This window comes from Macaca thibetana, chromosome 15 (assembly GCF_024542745.1).
Source record: "Macaca thibetana thibetana isolate TM-01 chromosome 15, ASM2454274v1, whole genome shotgun sequence".
In the NCBI taxonomy this organism is placed as follows: domain Eukaryota; kingdom Metazoa; phylum Chordata; class Mammalia; order Primates; family Cercopithecidae; genus Macaca; species Macaca thibetana.
Window position 1 is genome coordinate 47,052,253 of NC_065592.1, and position 21,761 is coordinate 47,074,013.

Here is a 21,761-nt window from a genome sequence, read left to right on the forward strand (position 1 = left end):
TGGAAGAGAGCCTTTCAGGCAGAGGTAGTAGCAAGAGCAAAGGCAGGGAGGAATAGAACTGAATGGGATGTGTGTGTACAGAGAACAGCCATGAGATATTAATAATTCTTCCGTGTCGTATGTCTCAGGTCATTCCAGAAAACTTAGTAATATTAATAGGTATATTAGTAACCATGATGTGTTCTGGGAATTGTGTTTTGTTTAAAAGTTTGTGTGCATGGTTAGGTGAGGATTCAATGTGTAAAATATGCCCAAACCGACAGAAACCTGTTGGTCTTGCTCTAATACAAGGCCTCTTGGAAACCTCTGAATCCCAGGCAGAATTTACTACTTCCTAATCTGTGTTCATGTAGCATATTATTCCTATCTCTAATACTGTGTTATATTGACTTATTTCATGTTTCATTTCATTAGTAGTCCTGACCATGCCTTTAGTAATTCCTAGGGTCTAACATGTAGTAGATGTTAGTTACATGTTGATGAACAGTTGAACAAAAGGATGTTTATACCCTGTATTGGCCACGTTAAATCGGAACTATGTTCAGCTTCTGTATCTATTTCTTCTTGTAGCTATTTGTAGTAGATGTCCAGACAAGCCAGATCACCAAGATCCCAATTCTGAAAGACCGGGAACCTGGAGGTGTGACCCAGCAGGGCTGTGGTATCCATGCCATCGAGCTGAATCCTTCTAGAACACTGCTAGCCACTGGAGGAGACAACCCCAACAGTCTTGCCATCTATCGACTACCTACACTGGATCCTGTGTGTGTAGGAGATGTAAGTTTTCCCAGTAGTTGTAGTTGGGGAGAGCCTTGGTTTTAAACGGGTCTCAGTGGTTAACATGGACCCTCCTCTCAGCAGCCCAGAGTGGGGACTGGACTCCTCATAGGGCACAGTGTATGTTTGATAAAGGGGCAAGCAGCACATCTCAGGGACCAACACTATTGGGTTGCATTTGAATCCATAGTGTCCACATACTTCCCACTGCCCATACTCAGAGAGGAGCAGAGTTTACTAAATCATCCATTCATTCGCCAGGCATTTATTCAGTCTTCTATGGCTAGGCATTGTTTGAGACATGGTTTGAGACACAGCAGTGAACAGAACAGATAAAGCCCCTGTCCTCTTGAAGCCTACATTCTAGTGGAGGGTGACATATAAACCAAAATATAAGCCATATAAACTAATAATTACCAGTAATATGTCAGAGTGTGATAAGTGCCATGGAGAAGAATAAAGGCAGCTTAAAGGGACTGAGAGTGAGGTGGAGGATGCTGTATCAGAAGATAAAGTTTCATTGATAGGATGATACTGGAGCAGGGAGACTTAAAAGAAATGAGGTACAAGCCATGTAGATATCTAGATGTCTGGAAGAAGAAAGTTCCAGATAGAAGATGGGACCCAGAGGTAGAAGGCAAGAGCTATGTGTCCACTACCCACAGTAGTGCCAATTTCATTCCAGCTTTGAGCTCCTCAAGATAGAAGATAAAGATTGATCATTCTCTATGGGTTGAGACCACCAGAGATCAGAGTTGTAATTTTACAAAAATAGAGAGTTTATTACAATACTTATTTTACTAATTTCTTGTTTTCCTCCCTGTACCTGTTACTCCCTGCTCTCCAAGGATGGACACAAGGACTGGATCTTTTCCATCGCATGGATCAGCGACACTATGGCAGTGTCGGGTAAATTTGCCCTTTTACAGGGAGCTTTTGATGTGGCAGGGATTGGGGGCTAGAGATTGAAAAGGGATAGTAGTGTGATAGGAAATAGCCTGGCTGGGTGCGGCGACTCATGCCTATAATCCCAGGACTTTGGGAGGCTGAGGTGGGTGGATCACTTGAGCCCAAGATTCAAGACTGGTCTGGGCAACATATGAGACCCCATCTCTACAATTTTTTTTAATTGGCTGAGTATGGTACTGCATACCTGTTGTCCCAGATACTCAGAAGGTTGAGGCAGGAGGATTGCTTGAGCCCACGAGATCCAGGCAGCATCAGGCTGTGATCATGCCAGTGCACTCCAGCCTACATGACAGAGGGTGGCCCTATAGAATAATAATTTTTTTATTTAGTGTAAAAGTGATACACATTTATTGTAAGAAAATTTTAAAATAGGCTGGGTGCAGTGGCTTATGCCTGTAATCCTAGCACTTTTGGAGGCCGAGGTGGGTGGATCACAAAGTCGGGAGATTGAGACCATGCTGGCTAACACGGTGAAACCCGGTCTCTACTAAAAATACAAAAAATGAGCTGGGTGTGGTGGCGGGCGCCTGTAGTCCCAGCTACATGGGGGGCTCAGGCGGGAGAATGGTGTGAACCTGGGAGGCGGAGCTTGCAGTGAGCTGAGATTGTGCCACTGCACTCCAGCCTGGGCACAGAGCAAGACTCTGTCTCAAAAAAAAAAAAAAAAAATTTTAAAATATAGTCTGGGCGTGTTGGCTCACACCTGTAATCCCAGCACTTTGGGAGGCCAGGGTGGGCAGATTACGAGGTCAGGAGTTTGAGACCAGGCTAGCCAGCATGGTGAAACCCTGTCTCTACTAAAAGTGCAAAAAATTGGCTGAGTGTGGTCATGGGCGCTTGTAGTCCCAGCTACTCAGGAGACTGAGGCAGGAGAATTGCTTGAACCCAGCAGGCAGAGGTTGCAGTGAGCTGAGATGGTGCCACTGCACTCCAACCTGAGCGACAGCATGAGACTCCATCTCAAAAAGAAAAAAAAAAAAAAAAGATAGATAGATAGATAGATTAAAAAAAGGAAGTAAGGACCACCCAGAAGATCTCTATCCAGATATAACCACTTTTTTTTGTGGGTTGTTTTGTTTTCTTTTTGAGACAGTGTCTCATTTTGTCACCCAGGCTTGCTTACAGTGGCATGATCCTAGCTTACTGCATCCTTGAGCTCTTGGGTTCAAGTGATCCTTCTGCCTCAGGCTCACAGGTAGCTGGGACTATAGGCACACACCATCACACCCAGCTAGTAATAACTACTGTTGACATTTTAAAATATAACTTGCTAGTCTTTTTTTCCAGTACCTTTTTTCTTTTCTTTTAGAGACAGGGTCTTGCTCTGTTGCCCAGGCTGGAGTGCAGTGGCACCATCATGGCTTACTGTAGCCTTGAACTCCTGGGCTCAAGCTATCCTCCTGCCTCAGCCTCCCAAAGTGCCTAGTTTTTTTTTTTTTTTTTTTTTTTTTTTTTTTTGAGACAGAGTCTCACTCTGTCGCCCAGGCTGGAGTGCAGTGGTGCAATCTCGGCTCACTGCAAGCTCCGCCTCCCGGGTTCACACCATTCTCCTGCCTTAGCCTCCCGAGTAGCTGGGACTACAGGCGCCCGCCTCCGCACCTGGCTAATTTTTTATATTTTTAGTAGAGACGGGGTTTCACCGTGGTCTCGATCTCCTGACCTTGTGATCCACCCGCCTCAGCCTCCCAAAGTGCTGGGACTACAGGCGTGAGCCACTGTGCCTGGCCAAAGTGCTTAGATTATACAGGCATGAGCCACTGCACCCAGCCTTAGTATGATTTTTTTTTTTTTTAGACTGAGTCTCACTCTGTCTTCCAGGCTGGAGTGCAGTAGCACGACCTCGGCTCACCACAACCTCCACTTCCCAGGTTCAAGCGATTCTCCTGCCTCAGCTTCCTGAGTAGCTGGGATTACAGGTGCCCACTACCACGCCAGGCTAATTTTTCTATTTTTAGTAGAGATGGGGTTTCACCATATTGGCCAGGCTGGTCTCAAACTCCTGACCTCAGTGATTTGTCTGCCTCGGCCTCTGAAAATGCTGGGATTACAGGCGTAAGCCAACATGCCTGGCCAATATTTTTTGGTTGGTTAATATGAGATCATTCAGAAGATGTATATGTAGAATTCTTTGTGAAATTCTTTCTTTTTTTTTTTTTTTTTTTTTTTGGAGATAGAGTCTTGCTGTGTCGCCTGGGCTGAAGTGCAGTGATACAAATCTCGGCTCACTGCAACCTCCGCCTCCTGGGTTCAAGCACTTCTCCCTGCCTCAGCCTCCTGAGTAGCTGGGATTACAGGTGCCCACCACCACGCCTGGCTAATTTTTGTATTTTTTAGTAGAGATGGGGTTTTGCCATGTTGGCCATGCTGGTCTTGAATGCCTGACGTCAGGTGATCTGCCTGCCCCGGCCTCCCAAAGTGCTGGGATTACAGGCGTGAACCACTGCTCCTGACCTCATTTCATTACACTTTAAAATTTTCGTAATAAAACTTTGATGGGGTAAATGAGATCACACTGTACACAAAGTAATCTTCTGAAACTGTACACAAAGTAATCTTCTGAAAGTTACCTAATTTTCTCACTCTCATGCTCAAATCTTTGAGAGACTTTCTAGTATCTGTAAGATGAAAAATAATTTTATAGCACAGCATACAAGGCCCACGCCCACCTTTCCAACTTTATCTCTCATAGCTTCCGTGCTTGCACCCCATAATCCAGCATAACAAACCATGTCTAGTTCTCCACATGTGCCCTTGTCTCTGTGGCCTTTTCTAATTTCACATAATTAGCATTCTACTTTGAATTGATATGTCTGTCATTTTAGATGTTTTTTTCTTTTTTTTTTTGTAATTTTTGAGACCAAGTCTCACTCTGTCACCTAGGCTAGAGTGCAGTGGCAGCATCTTGGCTCACCGCAACCTCTGCCTCCCAGGTTCAAACACTTCTCTTGCCTCGGCCTCCCAAGTAGCTGGGACTACAGGTGCGTGCCACTGTGCCTGGCTAATTTTTGTATTTTTAGTAGAGACAGGGTTTCACCATGTTGGCCAGGCTGGTCTCAAAACTCCTGACTTCAAGTGATCTGCCTGCGTCAGTCTCCCAAAGTGCTAGAATTTCAGGCGTGAGCCACTGCACCCGGCCTAGATATTTTTTTCTATGAAGTGTTCAGGAGATTAGCAGTGTGGGAAGGGCACCTTCTTGGTCTCAAAGGAGAATTGGCAAATAACTTTACTGGAAAAATAATTTTAAAACACGTTGTTGTTGTTGTTGTTGAGACAGGGTCTCACTCTGTTACCTAGGCAGGAGTGCAGTAGTGTGATTATTGCTCACTGCAACCTCTAACTCCCAGGATTAAGAGATCCCCTCAAGTATCTGGGACTATAAGCACACATCACCACACCCAGTTAATTATTTCTATTTTTTATAGAGACTGTGTCTTACTTTGTTGCCCAGGCTGCTCTCGAACTCCTAGGCTCAAGCAGTCCTCCCACTTCAGCCTCTCAAAGTGCTGGGATTACAGGCATGAGCCACTATGCCTGGCCTAAAACATAATTTCTTGGTATTCCATTTTATGGATATAATATAACCCTATTGTTGAACATACTGAGTGTTCTGAACAAACATCTTTGTATATGGGTATTGTGATGGTGGATTGTTTCTGAATAGGAATATAAACTTACTTTTTGTTTTTGTTTGTTCCTCTTTTTTTTTCCCCCCCAGACGGAGTCTCGCTCTGTCACCCAGGCTGGAGTGCAGTGGCGCGATCTCCACTCACTGCAAGCTCCGCCTCCCGGGTTCATGCCATTCTCCTGCCTCAGCCTCCCGTGTAGCTGGAACTACAGGTGCCCACCGCCACGCCCGGCTAATTTTTGTATTTCTAGTAGAGACGGGGTTTCACCATGTTAGCCAGGATGGTCTTGATCTCCTGACCTCGTGATCCACCCATCTCGGCCTCCCAAAGTGCTGGGATTACAGGCATGAGCTACCACGCCCGGCTGTTCCTCTTTTTTTTTGAGACGGAGTCTTCTGTCGCCCAGCCGGAGTGCAGTGGCCATGTCTTAGCTCACTGCAACCTCCGCCTTCCAGGTTCAAGCGATTCTCCTGCCTCAGCCTTCTGAGTAGCTGGGACTACAGGCGCTCACCACCACACCCAGCTGATGTTTGTCTTTTTAGTAGAGATGGCTTACACCATGGTTCAGGCTGATCTCGAACTCCTGACCTCGTGATCCACCCATCTCAGCCTCCCAAAGTGCTGGGATTACAGGCATGAGCCACTGCGCCCAGGTGTTGTTTCTCCTCTTTTTTTTTTTTTTTCTGGAGTTAAGGTCTTGCTCTGTCACCCAGGATGGAGTGCAGTGACGTGATCATGGCTCACTGCAGCCTTAACCTCCTAGTCTCAAACAATCCTCCTGTCTCAGCACCCCACCCCCATCCCTGAGTAGCTGGGACTACAAGCATGTGCCACCACACCTGGCTAGTTTTTTGTATTTTTTTGTACTAATGGTGTTTTGACATTTTGCCCAGGCTGGTCTCAACCTCCTGGCCTCAAGCGATCTGCCTGCCTAAGCCTCCCAAAGTGTTGGGATTACAGGCGTGAGCCACTGTACCTGGCCAGGAAGATAAAATTTCCTTGCTGCAGGTTGCTCAGTTGTACTCTAGAAAGGTACCATTTTAGCTTGCCACCAACAGTGTATTCAGGGCTCAATTCACAGAAAAGTGTTCTTGTTTTTTGTTATTGTTGTTGTTTTGAGACGGAGTCTCTGTCATCCAGGCTGGAGTGCAGTGGTATGATCTCAGCTCATTGCAACTTCCGTCTCCCAGGTTCGCCTCAGCCTCCTGAGTAGCTGGGATTATAGGCGCACGCTCCACTAATTTTTGTGTTTTTAGTAGAGACGGGGTTTCACCATGTTGGTCAGGCTGATCTCAAACTCCTGACCTCGTTATCTGCCTACCTCAGCCTCCCAAAGTGCTGGGGTTACAGGCATGAGCCACTGTGCCTGGCCTGGTTTTTTAAGCTTTATTATTGTTTGCTAAGAGAAGTGATTTATCTTTTTTTTTTTTTTTTTTTTTTTTTTTTTTTTTTTTTTTTTTTTGAGACGGAGTCTCGCTCTGTAGCCCAGGCTGGAGTGCAGTGGCCGGATCTCAGCTCACTGCAAGCTCCGCCTCCCGGGTTTACGCCATTCTCCGGCCTCAGCCTCCCGAGTAGCTGGGACTACAGGCACCCGCCACCTCGCCCGGCTAGTTTTTTGTATTTCTTAGTAGAGACGGGGTTTCACCGTGTTATCCAGGATGGTCTCGATCTCCTGACCTCGTGATCCACCCGTCTCGGCCTCCCAAAGTGCTGGGATTACAGGCTTGAGCCACCGCACCCGGCCGAAGTGATTTATCTTTTTAAGCATTCATTTTATTTATGTAGAACAGTCATTTCTTTTTCTTTTTTTTTTTTTTTTTTTTTTTTTTGGAGGCAGGGTCTTAACTCTGTTGCCCAGGGTGGTGGTGTGATCCCAGCTCACTGCATCCTTGACCTCTCCAGGCTCCAGTGACCCTCCAACGTCAGCCTCCTGGATAGCTGGGACTACAGGTTTGCGCTACCCCACCTGGCTAATTTTGTATTTTTTGTAGAGACAGGGTTTTGCCATGTTACCCGGCCTCCCAGAGTGCTGGGATTAAAGGCATATACCACTGTACCCAGCCTAGAACAGTCGTCATTATTATCTTTTTTTTGTTTTGTTTTGTTTTGTTTTTTGAGATGGGGTCTCACTCTGTCACCCAGATTGGAATCAGTGGCACAATCTCAGCTCACTGCGACTTCTGCTTCCCAGGCTCAAGCTATCCTCCCAGCTCAGCCTCCTGAGTAGCTGGGACCACAGGTGTGCACCACCAAACCTGGATACTTTTTTGTATTTTTGGTAGAGATGGGGTTTCGCCATGTTGCTCAGGCTGGTCTCAAACTCTTGAGCTCAGGTGGTCCACCTACCTCAGCCTCCCAAGGTGCTGGGATTACAGGTGTGAATGGTAATTCTTAATAAAGAACAGTCTAGAACAGTCATTCTTAATAAAAGGATTGTGGGCCGGGCGCAGTGGCTCACACCTGTAATCCCTACACTTTGGGAGGCTGAGGTGGGTGGATCACCTGAGGTCTGGAGTTCAAGACCAGCCTGACCAACATGGAGAAACCCTGTCTCTACTGAAAATACAAAATTAGCCGGGCATGGTGACACATGCCTGTAATCCCAGCTACTCGGAAGGCTGAGGCAGGAGAATCGCTTGAACCCAGTAGGCGGAAGTTGCGGTGAGCCAGGATCACACCATTGCACTCCAGCCTGGGCAACAAGAGTGAAACTCTGTCCCCCCATGAGCCACCCAGGTGTGGTGGCTCATGCCTGTAATCCTAGCACTTTGGGAGGCCGAGGCAGGCTGATCACTGGAGCTCAGGAGTTCAAGACCAGCTTGGGCAACATGGTTAAACCCCGTCTCTACTAAAAATACAAAAAAAATAGCCAGGCATGGAGCAGGCACCTGTAATCCCAGCTGCTCGGGAGGGTGAGGCGTGGGCATCGCTTGAACCCAGGAGACGGAGGTTGCAGTGAGCTGAGATCGCACCACTGCACTCCAGCCTGGGTGACGAAGTGAGACTCTCTCAAAAAATAATAAAAAATAAATTTCAACAACCATGTCAAACTTAAATGTTTTAATGCCTAGACCTTAGGTGAATAATTCTCTTAGCGTAGCTATTAAAATGTCTACTGCTCTGTGTTCAGGGTGGGCCATCTGGCCAAGCTTCAGCACATATGAGGATGATGCACAGCTAGACTCTGAAAGCCCACTTTGGCATCTGTGGGATTTCCCATAGAGGGGTGGGTATATCTGACATCTGTGTTCTCCTGGCCCTGCAGGCTCACGTGATGGTTCTATGGGACTCTGGGAGGTGACAGATGATGTTTTGACCAAAAGTGATGCAAGACACAATGTGTCGCGGGTCCCTGTGTATGCACACATCACTCACAAGGCCTTAAAGGACATCCCCAAAGAGGACACAAACCCTGACAACTGCAAAGTTCGGGCTCTGGCCTTCAACAGCAAGAACAAGGTATGAACTTGTATAGGGATCCCCGAAGTCTATTCCTGTTGCTTATGTCTTGGGATATGCACTCCTTTTTCCTTCCCCATCAGTGCTTGCTATATAGCATGGTTCTGAGCCCACACATCACCTCTTAAAGGCTGAGTGATGCTGGTGAGAAATTATAACTGAGGCTCTGAAACCCACCCCTTCAGTTGGTCTCTGCAGTATTTCTCTGAGTGGTCTATATTTGTGGGTCAGCCTCACAGAATTCCCCTAGGGCCACCCTGATTTGACTGTCTCTCATTTGCACATGCCTTTGCAGGTGCTCTATTCTGGGCATGATTTTCATACCTGCTTCTGAAAACAATCACTTTTTTTCTCTTTGCTATTAATTCCTTTTTTTTTTGAGACTGTGTTTTGCTCTTGTCACCTAGGCAGGAGTGTAATGGCGCGATCTCAGCTCACAGCAACCTCCATCTCCCAGGTTCAAGCAATTCTTCTGCGTCAGCCTCCCAAGTAGCTGGGACTACAGGCGTGCACCACTCTGCGTGACTAATTTTGTATTTTTTAGTAGAGACGGGGTTTCACCATGTTGGCCAGGCTGGTCTCGAACTCCTGACCTCAGTTGATCCACTCTCCGTGGCCTCCCAAAGTGCTGGGATTACAAGCGTGAGGCATCACACCTAACCAGTATTCTTAACTGCCTACTTTCCCTTCACATTTCCACTAAGTCTTACCTTACTGAGTCAGATCTGATGCTGAGGTTTTAATAAAAGCAGAATGTTAGCCAGGCGCAGTGACTCACATCGGTAATCCCTACAGTTTCAGAGGCCAAGGCAGGCAGATCACAAAGTCAGGAGTTTGAGACCAGCCTGGCCAACATGGTAAAACCTCATCTTTACTGAAAATACAAAAAAATTAGCTGGGCATGGTGGCATGTGCCTGTATTCCCAGCTACTCGGGAGGCTGAGGCGGGAGAATTGCTTGAACCTGGGAGGCAGAGGTTGCAGTGAGCCAAGATTGCGCCACTGCACTCCAGCCTGGGCCACAGAGGAAGACTCCGTCTCGGAAAAAAAAAAAAAAAAAGCAGTGTCAGAATATGTACCCAGAGCCAGAGAAAGGCTTCTCCAAAATCTGAATCAGGCCACAGTTTGAAGGGTAGTTCCCTTAGCCTCCTATCCCATCTATATTTATGGCCTGAGGGTAGATTCATCTCTCCTAGATTAGACTCTTCACTTACAGAAATTCTCACACTATATTATGAAACTGTCCTTCACATGTGTGCCCTGCTTTAACTCTCCAACAGGATGTTGAGGAAATGATGGCATAGTGAGGAGTTTTTGAACCATGGGTGCCTGTGTTATTACTGGCAGCCTCAATTTAATATGCCATTCAGCTGTGTTCTGTAGGGTGACGTAATGGTCTAATAATTACTGGCACCTCTGCTGGAATCATCCCAAGATAGGAGTAAAGGACCCTGACCTTAGATACCTCTCCTGCTTATTATCGTGGATTAGTTGCTATGGATGATAATATAACCTGGTTTTCATTGCTCTTGTAGGAATTGGGAGCAGTGTCTCTGGATGGCTACTTTCATCTCTGGAAGGCTGAAAATACACTATCTAAGGTGTGATGAACATGATTTGGTGGTTTTACATAATAATTCACCTTACAGTTAAAATACTGTAATTCTTGCTGAGCTTTTTCATTCTTGTTTATTTTATCTATTTATTTATTTTTGAGGCAGAGTGTCGCTCTGATGCCCAGGCTGGAGTGCAGTGGTACAATCTTGGCTCACTGCAACCCCTGCCTCCTGGGTTCAACCAATTCTTGTGCCTCAGCCACCAGAGTAGCTGGGATTACAGGCGTCTGCCAATATGCCCAGGTATTCTTTTGTATTTTTAGTAGGAACGCGGTCTCACCATGTTGGCCAGGTTGGTATTTTTATTTTTAGAGACAGTAAATATAGGGTCTCACTTTGTCACCCAAACTGGAGTGCAGTCATGGCTCATGGATCAGTGCAGCCTTGAACTCCTGGGCATAAGCAATCGTCTTGCCTCAGCCTCCCAAGTAGCTGAGACTATGGGCATGCGTCACCACACCCATCTGGTTTTTGTTTTGTTTTGTTTTGTTTTGTTTTGTTAATTTTTTGTAGAGACAGAGTCTCGCTATGTTGCCCAGGCTGGTTTTGAACTCTTGACCTCAAGCGATCCTCCCATCTTGGTCTCCTGAAGTGCTGAGGGTTCAGGCATGAGCCATTGCACCTGGTCTCAATTCTTGTTTAAAAGACCAGTTCTCCAAAGGTCTGGGCATGTTTTTGCACAGTACATGAAATTTTGAGTCTGGTATGCCTCTCTTGCAGGAAAGTCTTTAAAGAGTAAGACGGGTGATTCTTTCATATTGCAAAAGCTTCCTTAGAGGCTCCTTTGACTAGCAGTCCTCCTCAACAATGCATTTAAGTATTTCTTTGTAGATTAGTAACTACTTGGCATGCTGTACGAGAGGGAAAACCTAAGTGTTAGGAACCTTTGGCAATTGAAGATCGATCAAATTAAGATAAACTATCTCTGAAATAATCATGTAAGGTAATGAGAAAATAGACTTAATTTACAATACAAATTAATCATCCCTAATCCAGAATGCTCCAAAATCCAGTTGGGCACAATGTCTCACGCCTGTAATCCCAACACTTTGGGAGGCTGAAGCAGGAGGCTTGAGCCCAGGAGTTCAAAACTAGCCTAGGCAACACAGCAAATGGGAAAATTTAAAAATTAGCCATACATTGTGGCACATGCCTGTAGTCCCAGCTACTGGAGCGTAATGGTGCTGAGATGGTAGGACCGCTTGAGCCAAGGAGGTCAAGGCTGCAGCAAGCCGTAATTTTGCCACTGCACTCCAGCATGGGTGACAAAGCGAGACCCTATCTCAAAAAAAGAAAAAAAAAAAAAGGTCAGGCGTGGTGGCTCAGGCCTGTAATCCCAGCACTTTGGGAGGCCGAGGCAGGTGGATCACGAGGTCAAGAGATCGAGACCATCCTGGCTAACATAGTGAAACCCTGTCTCTACTAAAAATACATAAATAGCTGGGCGTGGTGGTGGGCTTCTGTAGTCCCAGATATTCGGGAGGCTGAGGCAGGAGAATCGCTTGAACCCAGGAGGTGAAAGTTGCAGTGAGCCGAGATCGTGCCACTGCACTCCAGCCTGGCAACAGAGCAAGACTCTCTCAAAAAAAAGAAAAAAAAAAAAAAAAGGCTCCAAAGTCCAAAACTTTTTGAGCACCAACACAATGCCACAAGTGGAAAATTTCACACCAGACACCTTTGCTTTCTGACGGGTCAGTGTACCAAACATTGTTTCATGCAGAAAATTATTTAAAATATTATATAAAATTACCTTCAGTCTATGTGTATAAGATGTATATGAAACATAAATAAGGCCGGGCACGGTGGCTCAAGCCTGTAATCCCAGCACTTTGGGAGGCCGAGACGGGCAGATCACGAGGTCAGGAGATCGAGACCATCCTGGCTAACCCAGTGAAACCCCGTCTCTACTAAAAAAAATACAAAAAACTAGTCGGGCGTGGTGGTGGGTGCCTGTAGTCCCAGCTACTCGGGAGGCTGAGGCAGGAGAATGGCGTGAACCCGGGAGGCGGAGCTTGCAGTGAGCTGAGATGGTGCCACTGCACTCCAGCCTGGGGGACAGAGCGAGACTCCATCTCAATAAAAAAGAAACATAAATGAATTTTGCAGTTAGACTTGGGTGCCATCCCCAAGAGTAGCTCATTACATATATGTAGATATTTTAAATCCTGGGCCAGGCTTGGTGGCTCACGCCTGTAATCCCAGCACTTTGAGAGGCCAAGGCGGGCGTATCACAAGGTCAGGAGATGGAGACCATCCTGGCTAACATGGTGAAACCCCATCTCTACTAAAAATACAAAAAATTAGCCAGGCGTGGTGGCGGGCACCTGTAGTCCCAGCTACCCAGGAGGCTGAGGCAGGAGAATGGCGTGAACCCAGGAGGCGGAGCTTTCAGTGAGCCGAGATCGCACCACTGCACTCTGGCCTAGGAGACAGTGCGAGACTCCATCTCAAAAAAAAAAAAAAAAAAAAAAATCTGGAGAAATCCAAAATTCAAAACATTTGTAGTCACAAGCATTTTGGATAAGGGTGACTCAACAAGCAACTTTATAGAGTTAAACCTACTTGTGAATCATTTGTCTTTATTTTTTTTTTTTTTTTTGAGACAGTCTCACTTTGTTGCCCAGGCTAGAGTGCAGTGGCACGATCTCAGCTCACTGCAACCTCCGCCTCCCAGGTTCAAGCGATTCTCCTGCCTCAGCCTCCTGAGTAGCTGGGATTACAGGCATGTACCACCATCGCTAGCTAATTTTTTGTGCCTTTAGTAGAGATAGGGTCTCACCAGGTTGGCCAGTGTGGTCTCAAACTCCTGACCTCAGGTGATCTGCCTGCCTCAGCCTCCCAAAGTGCTGGGATTATAGGTGTTAGCCACAGTGCCCAGCTTTTTGTCTTCTTCTTATCCTAGAGGACTTTGCAAGAGGAAGCAGGGTTCCAGGAATTAGTGATTCCTTCATGTCACAATAGCCTTTGAGCTCCACTGACCTTGTATGCTCTTATGTGTAGTATGCACCCACTGAGGATTTGCTAACTGACAGAGACCCAGGGTTAAGGCAGATGTGGGTTATCTGGGATTAAGCTAGTCCCATGAGTGTGCTTTCTATAGCATACAATTCCCATTCAGGTGGGAAGGTGAGGTGGGGGTAGCCAGAGATCAGCCTCTTTATCTGAAAAGCACTGAGGTGGCCCTTACTGGCAGACAGAACAGAGTGGGACCATGGCTTTAGTGCCCTGGAACGATTCCCAGAAACAACCTGAATAGTTGAAACAGCCTACCAAGAAAGGCCTTGGCCTTTCCAGCTACTTCTGATTATTTATTCCAGATTTACCTTTTCCCCAGCCTGTCTCTTTCATTATCTAGGTCTTATTGTTTATTACAGTCAACTCGTCTTTCTCCTGTATACCTAGGGGTGGAACAGAGTGTTATTTCTGTAATCAGGGCTTGATTTTACGTGGCTTTTGTATGAGGGAAGCCCACCGAGGTGGGAGTCCAGAAACAATATCCCTGCACTGTGGCCGAGCACAGTGGCTTATGCCTCTCTGCTGATGCCATGGTTATATCTCTCCTCTATTTTCAGCTCCTCTCCACCAAACTGCCATATTGCCGTGAGAACGTGTGTCTGGCCTATGGTAGTGAATGGTCAGTGTATGCAGTGGGCTCCCAAGCTCATGTCTCCTTCTTGGATCCACGGCAGCCATCATACAATGTCAAGTCTGTCTGTTCCAGGGAGCGAGGCAGTGGTAAGAGTCCCTGTGTGCACCTCAGGCCTACAGCTGAACTGCATATGGGTTCTGACTTTCAGTGTCTTTGTTGGTTTCCAAACAGGTATAGTGCTCTGTATGGAACATACAAAAATGTGTTCAAAAAGGGGAGTGACGGCTGGGCGCGGTGACTTACGCCTGTAATCCCAGCACTTGGGGAGGCTGAGGCAGGCGGATCACCTGAGGTCGGGAGTTTGAGACCAGCCTGACCAATATGGAGAAACCCTGTCTCTACTAAAAATACAAAATTAGCCGGGCACAGTGGTGCATGCCTGTAATCCCAGCTACTCGGGAGGCTGAGGCAGGAGAATCACTTGAACCTGGTCAGTGGAGGTTGCAGTGAGCTGAGATCGCACCATTGCACTCCAGCTTGGGCAACGAGAGCGAAACTCTGTCTCAAAAAAAAAAAAGGGGGGGGTGGGAGGGGAGTGACACAAAAGGGCACTAGGCTTTCAAACACCACAGACAAATGTGTGGCCACAGAAGCCTTTGTTGGAAGCCACCAGTGAGGATATTAGTTAGTAGTTTCCATGTTCTTTTAGAAAGCCCTACTTTCTTTCTTTCTTTTTTTTTTTTTTTTTTTTTTTTTTGAGGCAGAGTCTCGCTCTAACACCAGGCTGGAGTGCAGTGGTGTGATCTCGGCTCACTGCAACCTCTGCCTTCCAAGTTCAAGTGATTCTCCTGCCTCAGCCTCCTGAGTAGCTGGGACTACAGGCATACACCACCATGCCCAACTAATTTTTGTACTTTTAGTAGAGACGGGGTTTCACTATGTTGGCCAGGATGGCCTTGATCTCTTGACCTTGTGATCCACCCACCTTGGCCTCCAGAGTGCTGGGATTACAGGCGTGAGCCACTGCACCTGGCCGAGAACCCTGCTTTCTGTCCTGTGGTAATTTTTTTGCTGTGGTCCTGCCTGAACTAAAATTCCATTTATGCTAAGATGTGGCATGGTGGGATAAGGAGGAAGTTTACAAAGGGCATGAGGAAACCTCAGGGTAATTAGTATGTTCATTATGTAGATTGTGGTTATGATGTCATGGACATATACATATGTTAGAACCTCAAATAGTATACTTTATGTGCCGTATATTGTATGACAAACCTCAATGAGGCTGAAGAAAATACTGAATTTAGTTCTGACCACTGGGTAAATTAAGCTTCCACCTCAAATCTTTTATCTTTTATAGCATGTTCTCTGTAAGAGCACCCTCATTCTTTATTGAAGAGGGAAAAAATACTTATTGTAGTGTACTTTGAAGGTTTCAGAATACCTTTTTCTGACATCCCATTTCATCATACCAAGAACCCTGTGGGAAGCAGATGAGAAAAGATAGTTTTACACATAAGACCTAGAACCAGCTAAATAACTTGCCCAGCATCACACAGCTTAATGGGGGAACAGCTAGGGACGAGAATCCAACTTAACAAATTGTATTTTCTTTATCTCACTTTATCTCATTTTCTCATGCAAAACTATGGCTGTGTTATCATGAGAGTCCTAAAAGGCACACTGTGGATTATAGTTCACCCTCTCTTTTTCAAGTAGTGTTTATTCCTGTGCAGATACTGCAAAGTAGCTTTTGTTTGGGTCTTTTTTTTTTTTTTTTTTTTTTTTTTGGAGACAGGGTCCTCACTCTGTTGGCCAGGCTGGAGGACAGTGGCGCAATCTCGGCTCTTTGCAGCTTCCACCTGCCAGGCTCAAGCAGTCCTCCCACCTCAGCCTCCCAAGTAGCTGGGACTATAAGCGTCCACCACCTCATTCAGCTAATTTTTGTATTTTTGTAGAGACAGGTTCTCATCATGTTGCCCAGACTTGTCTCAAACTCTTGGGCCACCCACCTCAGCCTCCCAAAGTGTGTGCTAAGATTATAGGGATTACAGGCATGAGACACTGTGCCCAGCTATTTCTTTTTTTTTTTTTTTTTTTTTTGAGATGAGTCTAGCTCTGTCACCCAGGCTCAGTGAAGTGGCGTGATCTCAGCTTACTGCACCCTTTGCCTCCCAGGTTCAAGCGATTCTCCTGCATTAGCCTCCTGAGCAGCTGAGACTACAGGCGTGTACCACCATGCCCAGCTAATTTTTATGTTTTTAGTAGAGATGGCGTTTCACCATGTTGGCCAGACTGGTCTCGAACTCCTGACTTCAAGTGATCCACTCGCCTTGGGCCTCCCAAAGTGCTGGGATTACAGGCTTGAGCCACCATGCCCAGCCTATTTTTTCTTAATTATAGTTAAAATGCTTATATTTTAGAACAAAGAATAACGTATAATGAGAGTAGTAGAGAAAGGAATAAATAGGGCCAGACGCAGTGGCTGATGCCTGTAATCCCAGCACTTTGGGAGCCTGAGACAGGTGGATCACCTGAGGTCAGGAGTTCAAGACCAGCCTGATCAACATGGTGAAACCCCATCTCTACTAAAAATACAAAAAAAATTAGCTGGGGGTGGTAGCGGGTGCCTGTAGTTCCAGCTACTTGGGAGGCTGAGGTGGGAGAATCACTTGAATCTGGGAGGCGGAGGTTGCAGTGAGCCAAGATTGAGCCACTGCACTCCAGCTTTGGCAACAGAGACTCTTGTCTCAAAAAAAAAAAAAAAAAAAGACTAAGTAGGTTTGGCTGTAATAATGTATGCAATGAAAAGTTTGAAGAGATTTTTGGTACTGTTTAATGGGGGTAATTTTCATACCTAGTAAGGAAATACTGGTTCCACAAATATTATCCAGTTCTTATATGCCAAGAGACATCTTCATATCCCAAGCACTGATTTGATCCCCAAGTACAGCAGATGTGTTTTCCTTGTGATCTAAAGTAATTACATGACTTGTCTTAAACTTCTTTGGGTATTTAATTCTGGGCTTTTTGCCACTCTCAAAACATCTAATACCAGATAAAGACTTCTTGCACTGTGGCCGAGCACAGTGGCTCATGCCTGTAATCCCAGCACTTTGGGAGGCCGAGGTGGATCACTTGAGTCAGGAGTTCAAGACCAGCCTGGCCAACATGGTGAAACCCTGTCTGTACTGAAAATGCAAGAATTAGCTAAGTGTGGTGGCAGGAGCCTGTAATCCCAGCTACTTGGGAGGCTAAGGCAGGAGAATCACTTGAACCTGGACGGCAGAGGTTGCGGTGAACCAAGATCGCGCCATTGCACTCCAACCTGGGCGACAGAGTGAGACTGCATCTCAAAAAATAAAAAAAGACTTCTTGCATTTGCCACAGTAGCGGTTTTAGGTCAAATATAAGGAATCCTTGATGACTTAATGATTTATAAATATGCAGATTACCTTGAGTTGCAGTGTAGGTTGGAAACATATGATGGAGAAAAGTTTAGAGTTATGAAAGATGACTCCAGAGTGAGTTGAGAGGAAGCAAGGAAGTTCTGAGTACTTACGGTCTTCAGTCAAAAGCATCTTGAGCATCATCGGGAATCTGACACTTTTCCAAGGCTTCTTGGACGGTTTCTATTAGTGTGTGGATAGGCAGGATGGCATCAGGATTCTCTTTGCTTTTTCATGAGCTAACTTGCCATTGGGAAAGCACTGTCTAATACGTTGAGGGGAGCGGGGTGGACAGTGGAAACTCAGTGTTGCAGAAATTCAGGCTAGCAGACAGTCAAGCAAATATTCTCTCCCACTTCACTGCCTTTTACTTTTCTCTCTTTCAGGAATCCGGTCCGTGAGTTTCTATGAGCACATCATCACTGTGGGAACTGGGCAGGGCTCTCTGCTGTTCTATGACATCCGAGCTCAGAGATTTCTGGAAGAGAGGCTCTCAGCTTGTTATGGGTCCAAGCCCAGACTAGCAGGGGAGAATCTGAAACTAACCACTGGCAAAGGCTGGCTGGTGAGTAAGCCCCTGCCTGAGATGACTGCTACACAGTAACAGAAAAATTATCTTCCTCTACCCCTCAGCCCCCACTGACACACCATCTACTCACACTTTTTCACCAGTAAAAGGCACTTCTTGGAACAGGAGAAGACTTCCCCCTGATCTTGCTTTTGTGTCTCTACGTTACCTGTGGGAAAACTGAGGCCCAGTAAAACACACTGGTTGACTTAGGATTTTCCCCAAGGCATAATAGAGGAACCTCCTACCACAGCTGTCAGTGAATTTTTTTTTTTTTTTTTTTTTAGACAGCATCACTGTGTTGCCCAGGCTGGAGTGCAGTAGTGTGATCATAGCTTACTGTATGTAGCCTTGAACTCCTGGACTCAAGCAGTCCTCCTGCCTCAGCCTCCCAAGTAGCTGGGACCACAGGCATATGCACTATGCCTGGCTAATTTATTTTTTTTAGTAGAGATGGGGTCTCGCCACATTGCCCAGGCTGGTCTCAAACTCGTGGGCTCAAGTGATTCTCTCACCTTGGCCTCCTAAAATTCTGAGATTACAGCCGTGAACCAGTGCGCCCTACCTCCAGTGAATTATTCAAGTGTTTGGTTCTTTCTCCTGTGTCTAGCGGGTGGAGGGAAAATAGAACTTTGGTTCGAACTCTGCTGAGAAGAACTGAGCCTTGTATAGCAATTCTTCAGCTGCTCCGTTCTTCCCTAATGTTTAGTTGGAAAAATGAGGCCCCGATTCCCATGAGAATCAACCAGCGAATCTCCTGACATGAGGTTGTACCTGTAGAACCCTGTTCCCTTAAGGAGACCAGAAAGCATTCCTGTCCCTTCCTCCCACTTTTCCTGCCCCATGGCTAGAGGTGCTAATTGTAGTCCTTTTCTCTTCCCATAGAACCATGATGAAACCTGGAGGAATTACTTTTCAGACATTGACTTCTTCCCCAATGCTGTTTACACCCACTGCTACGACTCGTCTGGAACGAAACTCTTTGTGGCAGGAGGTCCCCTCCCTTCAGGGCTCCATGGAAACTATGCTGGGCTCTGGAGTTAATGACAACTCCCCAAATGCAGAGATTTACACTAACTTCCATCCTCAGTTTCCTTGTTTCTTCTGATTTTTTTTTTCCTAATTGTGTGAGGCTTTTGTGTTTTAGTGGGAACACCAAAGTTTGCCTATAGTTTAGGCACTTAATAGGAAGAAGCTCTGTACAGAAATCTGAAGGTTGTTTGGTTTTTTTGTTTTCCCCTTTGGTAATCAAAATTTTACTGTCTTTTATTCTGGCTTTTCAACCAAACATTGTTGCTAATCCCTATTTTTCTTTAAGTGACACACATTCTCCCCTCTCTGGCTTCTTTAGGCTGAAATGACATAGTCATTCTCACCCTTACTTCACTCTTGAGGGGTAGGGCTCCTTTATAATTATATGGTTGCTGTCAGACTTTCTGTGAAAGTTTGGGAGCTGTGTGTGTGTGAGAGAGATCTTGTCTCTGTGTGTGTGTGTGTGAGTGTGTGTGAGTGTGTGATCTTGTGTGCCTGTAGGTACTGTGTGTCACTGAAATTACCTGGAGTGAGGATTACTTGTAATTAAAATATTTATAAAAGAAACAACTTTATTCACAGAGTCCAGCTTTGGGACTAGTCTGTAACTTGTTTTTTACAGTCTAACAACACTGATAATAGGAAGTAAAAACAGAAAGGAAAAGAAATTACCACTGGGAAAATCTTTTGAGTTAGATTGCAGGCTTCCTGGGGCCTCCCGTGCCAGGACTGCAAGTGATCCAGCCCTACCTGTCTTCCCACCTGTGTGTCCCCCGTGTGGGAAGCTGGTGTCACTTCCCCTTCCCACCCTCACATCTGCTTAGCCAGCAGCCACACCCCTAAAACATCAGACTCACCATCCAGGTTCAGCTCTAGAGGCTGCAAAAGGCTTCATGGGACTTGGTAAAGAGAATCCCCATCCTAGTTTCTCTCTCCATCCCCTCAAGACCTGATCTGGTGTTTAAGGGGCCTGGAGCTGGGAGTCTCAAGTCTGCTAAGGTTCACATCCATAGTCCTCTTGGCTTTGAGGAGAATCCTCTCTGCCATTCTTCCAATCTCCTCAATGGGTTTTGCTTTTATTTTCTAAATTGGGTTAAGTCTAAGAAGGTGGGGGTGAGCAAGGGGTTTATCTGTGTGTAGTGAGTGCTTCATGTGTGGAATATTCATTTTCCCACTGCAGCGGGACTTGGGGTTGAAGCCACCCCTCCTATTCTGCTGGCTTAGCCCTGAGATGGTGACAGGCTGGCCTGCAGTCAGCGTCATTGTGCATGTAACAGCATCGATGTGATTAGTAATTTGTCTGTTCCTCCCTTGAACTGTCTGTTTAGTCTGGGGTTTTTTAACTTGCAGGCGACTGACTGTGATGTCCACTTGTTCCTTGATTTTTACACATCATGTCAAAGATAACAGCTGTTCCCACCCACGAATTCCTCTAAGCACATACTCTGCTTTTCTGTCAACATCCCATTGTGGGGAAAGGAAAAGTCATATTTATTCCTGCACCCCAGTTTTTTAACTTGCTCTCCCAGTTGTCCCCCTCTTCTCTGGGTATAAGTAGGGAAATTGGAAAAAATAATATATATATCCTCCTTTTAATGGTGAGGGGCTGCTGGAGAGGAGAGACAGCAAGTCCACCCTAACTTGTTACACAGCACATACCACAGGTTCTGGAATTCTCATCTTCGAACCTAGAGAAATAGGTGCTATAAACAGGGAATTAAGCAAAATGCTGGATGCTATAGATCTTTTAATTGTCTTAATTTTTTTTCTATTATTAAACTACAGGCTGTAGATTTCTTAGTTCTCACAGAACTTCTATCATTTTAAACTGACTTGTATATTAAAAAAAAAAAAAAAATCTTCAGTAGGATGTTTTGTACTATTGCCAGACCCTCTTCTGTGATGGGTAATGCATTTGATTGTTTGAGATTTTCTGTTTTTAAAAATGTAGCACTTGACTTTTTGCCAAGGAAAAAAATAAAAATTATTCCAGTGCAAAATGGTGTGAGTGAGTATTATGTAGCCAGGAGCCTGCAAAAAAGGTCCCACATGACTAATTGGAAGGTTGGCTTGAGCTGTTGGGACTGCTTGTGGCAGATGGAGAACACAAGCACTACCTCCAGGTTAAAGGCAGGTCAAGTGCAGACACAGATGCTAAGACCTGCTAGGTCCAGGTCCCCAACTCTAGCCCAAGATCAGTTGCTCTGAGGCCTAGCTGCGGGTGGATATGCCCAGGGTAGCAAAGTAGTGTGACGTTACTTCTCTCACATAAGTAAGGGTTGGTAATAGGCCCTGTCTGCTTGGATGGTGCCCTGAGAATGACTCTGAAAGTGTTTGCATAGTACTCTGGGAATAGGATATTATTATTTTTTGTAGTTGGAACCATAGACCTTCACTGCCCTTTGTAAGGGGAAGGCACAGTGACCAGAGTGATGTTTTCTTAGAGCCTATTTGGAGCTGTAGCTGAGAGAAACTGCTAAGTCATACCACCCTTCTTCACACAGTCATCTCCGGGAAACCCACCAGGGCTGGGCCGCAGAGCCTGGCAAGGCCGCCCCTATTCTTCTGCCACATGGTACTTGTTCTTTCCAGGGCAAGCTGGATGCAGCTGCTCTGTGCACCTGCCTTACAGACTGACTGGTTCAGAACATGACACATGGATTCCTATACGGTCAAAGGC

General features: G+C 45.9%; 1 protein-coding gene across 4 annotated transcripts in view; it reads left to right on the forward strand.

The window, feature by feature from the left end:
- Window positions 1-21,081, forward strand: part of DCAF12 (DDB1 and CUL4 associated factor 12) — a 37,279-nt gene extending 16,198 nt beyond the window's left edge. For all 4 annotated transcript variants that reach the window (XM_050760778.1, XM_050760779.1, XM_050760777.1 and 1 more), the window contains exons 3-9: window positions 571-777; window positions 1,626-1,686; window positions 8,638-8,831; window positions 10,366-10,431; window positions 14,019-14,181; window positions 17,868-18,046; window positions 18,935-21,081. In XM_050760778.1, the coding sequence (XP_050616735.1) occupies window positions 571-777; window positions 1,626-1,686; window positions 8,638-8,831; window positions 10,366-10,431; window positions 14,019-14,181; window positions 17,868-18,046; window positions 18,935-19,093 (1,029 nt within the window). In that variant the 3' untranslated portion in view covers window positions 19,094-21,081. The remainder of the gene's footprint in view (window positions 1-570; window positions 778-1,625; window positions 1,687-8,637; window positions 8,832-10,365; window positions 10,432-14,018; window positions 14,182-17,867; window positions 18,047-18,934) is intronic.
- Window positions 21,082-21,761: the final 680 nt, after the last annotated feature.